The sequence below is a fragment of the Silene latifolia genome, chromosome X (assembly GCF_048544455.1).
Source record: "Silene latifolia isolate original U9 population chromosome X, ASM4854445v1, whole genome shotgun sequence".
NCBI lineage: Eukaryota > Viridiplantae > Streptophyta > Magnoliopsida > Caryophyllales > Caryophyllaceae > Silene > Silene latifolia.
In genome coordinates, this window is record NC_133537.1 from 258,049,205 (window position 1) to 258,052,598 (window position 3,394).

The 3,394-nt window shown below is 40.0% G+C and overlaps 1 protein-coding gene across 1 annotated transcript; it reads right to left on the minus strand.

Moving 5' to 3' along the window:
* Nucleotides 1–2,088: 2,088 nt before the first annotated feature.
* On the minus strand, nt 2,089–3,061 carry LOC141619991 (uncharacterized). The gene is made up of 2 exons (XM_074436980.1): nt 2,685–3,061; nt 2,089–2,587 (listed from the first exon to the last, which is right to left on the minus strand). Exons 1-2 carry the CDS (start codon nt 3,059–3,061, stop codon nt 2,089–2,091), a joined length of 876 nt encoding a protein of 291 aa, XP_074293081.1.
* Nucleotides 3,062–3,394: the final 333 nt, after the last annotated feature.

Below are 3,394 nucleotides of genomic sequence, written 5' to 3' on the forward strand. Positions count from 1 at the left end.
TAAGTGAGCAGAGTAGGAGCATTTGAAGAGCATGTGAGTACTATCTTCTGCATCCTCCTTGCATAAACAACATCTGTTAACTATGTAAATCCCTCGAGAAACCAGCTGATCAATTGTGGCCAACTTTAGCTGCACTGCCAACATCACTGATATTCTATGTCTGGCCACCATGGTGTCGTGGTGTATGGCCTTGAACTCAGGTTTAACTAGAAGTCTATTCCTGATAGCATTATAAGCTGTTCCAATAGAGAATTTGTTAATAACAACACAAGTAGACAGAAGAGCTTGAACTTCCTGAACATTTCCCAACTTGGCAATGTACTCATTTCTGATCTGAAGAAGCCCTCTAATGCAATCTGAATGTCCTTGCTTGTTCCTCAAGTCCCAGATTGAGTAATGATCAGTAATATACTTACTAATCCATGTTGTCCAAATAGTCTCACTGCTTTGATTCAGTGACCAAAGCCATTTGGGCATTACTGCTTTATTCCAAGTACTCACATCTTTTATTTAAAAACATCCCTCTTCCTATGGTACACAAATACTCTGCCAGCTTTTGAAGACATACCTCGGCAGTCTTTCCACCTTCCCCAAGAAAATATCCCTGCAAATTATCAATTGTTTTGCAAACTTGTATGGGTAGTAGCAGGCCAGTGCACCAAAAGTTGTAGAGACCAAAAATAGTAGAGTTAATGACTTGAGGTCTACCAACATAAGAGAGATGCTTTATAGAGTAGTTACCCTTCATGGCATGGACTTTGAGCAGTAAACTATCATACATATCAATAGTTAGCCTGGAAGAGTGAATAGGAAACCCTAAGTACTTGAATGGAAACTTCTCCTCTTTTATGCCAACTGCAGTCAATATCAGGTTCTTAACATTTTGTGCCACTCCCCCTAAGTAAGCTTTTGTTTTCTCCAAATTAGCTGCAAGACCTGACCATTTGGAAAAGAGGGCAAGGGTGTCCACAGCATGCTTAACAGAGGGTATGTCCCCTCTAGTAAAGACCATAAGGTCATCAGCAAAGACCAAGTGTGTTAAGCCAATTCTGGTGCATTTAGGGTGATATGAGACATTAGGCTTCTTACACATCTCTCTAAGACTTCTGGAGAGAACTTCCATACTTAGAAAAAACAAAAAGGGAGATAGGGGGTCACCCTGCCTAACCCCACTCTTTCCCTTGAAGAATCCATGATGAGAGCCATTGATTTTAAGTGTGAAGCAAGACCCTGTAATACAGCCCATTATCCATTTGATGAAAAGAGGAGGGAACCTCAAACCAATGAGCATATTATGAATAAATTTCCATTTCAAGGTGTCAAAAGCCTTGTTAATGTCTATTTTCATCATGTATCTTGGGGTTATGTACTTCCTGTTATATCCTTTCACCAGACTTTAAGTGAGCATAACATTTTCAAATAAGCTTCTACCACTTAAAAAGGCTGCATGCTCAGGACCAATCAGGTTGGGCATGAGACACTTAAGCCTATTTGTAAGGTTCTTGCTGACTGTTTTATAGACAACAGAGCAGCAAGATATAAGTCTAAAGTCCTTCACGGACTGATGAGTCTTTTTCTTTGGAACTAAAGACACAAGGGTGATATTTGCTTGTTTTGGCATAAAACCAGTGTTAAAGAATTCTTCAACAACTTTGCAAAAATCATGGCCCACAATGTCCCAAGCAGCTTTGAAAAAACCAGAGGAAAAGCCATCTATTCCTGGGCTCTTGTTGGCATCAATTTCAAAGAGTGCTTTCTTGATTTCATCTCTACTGACTATTTTGACTAAAGCAGGATAATCAATCTCCTCCACACAATGACCATTAGATATTATAGTGGGATCAATAGGCAAGACATCAGTGGAAGCACTCAACAGCTCCTGGTAATATTCCATAAAAGCCTCCCCAACCCCATGTAACCCATTGTGGTGGGTTCCATGAATGCCCTGAATATCCCATATCATTTGACATTGTTGTCTTTCTTTATTGTACCAAAAAATAAATTGGAGCAGGTGTCAGTATACTTAATGTTCTGGGTCTTAGCCCTCTGAGTGAGGATTTTAAGCTCAATCTCTTTGAGCTTCCAAAATTATTTAGATAGAGTCTGCTCTTGCTCAATGAGCACAGCTGATGTTGCAGAGGATTTTAAACATTGAAAACATTGAGCCAATTCTTCCCTCTTATCTCTTACCCTTTGGTTAATATTTGCAAAGTGATCAGTGTGGAGCTTCCTCAGTCCATGCTTAACATTCCTGAGTTTGCTCATTAACCTAAACATTGGATTTCCTTGAATATTACCCTTCCAGTTCTCAACAACTATTTTGGAGAAATCAGGGTGATCAAGCCAAGCATTTAAGAATTTGAAGCTCCTTTTAGGCATGTCATTATCATGAAATGATAACATAGCAGGGCTATGGTCAGATATCCCAGGAGAAAGAAAGTGAGCTGTGGTTTGAGTAAACTGTTGTGCCCAGTTGCTATTTACAAGAATACTGTCCAGCTTAGAATACACTCTGGTAGCTGCTTCATGTTTGTTGAACCAAGTAAAATCACAGCCAGATCCAGTTAAGTCATCCGGGCCACAATCTCTAAGACAGTTATTAAAGTCCACTAACTCAGAAAGAACAGGGGGATGGTTACTTATCTTTTCCTCAGGGTGTCCAATTAGTAACCTGCTCAGCAAACTGAGTCATAGAGCTCCAGAGGGCCTTCCTTATGCCATCATTATTACTCCCATAAACCACAGAAAAATAATAACTCATACCAGTAACCAGATGCTTCACGTTACATTGAACCACCTGAGCATGTTCTTCTAGAATATCCACCTTAGTAGTCATAGGGTTCCAGAGGAGCCATATCCTACCATTATTGTGCTTATTATAGTTACAGTAAGCACTATATCTATTAAAACTGGTTCTCAAAACTTTTCTAGCCTTATTGCTCTTTACTCTAGTTTCTAGGACACCAAGGATGTCCACTTTATTTTCTCTATGAAAATTAAGAACCGCACTATGTTTTATAGGCTTGTTGAAGCCTCTAATGTTCCATATAGAAATAATCATTGCAAGGATATATCAGGGGGATCCTCTACTATAGAGTTCTGTTTCTGCTGCTGAGAAGGACACACAGATAAGGGTGGGTCATCACCAGCATCCCCTGAATTTCCATGAACAACTTCAATATCTGATGCAGGGACCAGGACTGGTTCAGCAGGCCTAGGACCTGCTCTAATACTAGGCTCCACTAAATTGTCATGACAAGTCACATCCTCAATTTCCCCTTCTTCAATGGTAGTAAGGAGGGTAAAAGAGTTCTCAATTGCTATAGATGGAAATAGGGTAGACTCAGATGGGAGACCTCTCTTCAAGGCTATTTGAGGTTGCCACATCTGGTCC

Excerpts from the sequence above, each read along its gene's own strand:
- LOC141619991 (XM_074436980.1), bottom strand. The coding sequence starts at position 3,061 with ATGATTATTTCTATATGGAACATTAGAGGCTTCAACAAGCCTATAAAA. Across the intron at positions 2,588-2,684 it reads CTCTGGAGCTCTATGACTCA|AGATTGTGGCCCGGATGACT; the intron begins GTTTGCTGAGCA and ends TAACTGTCTTAG.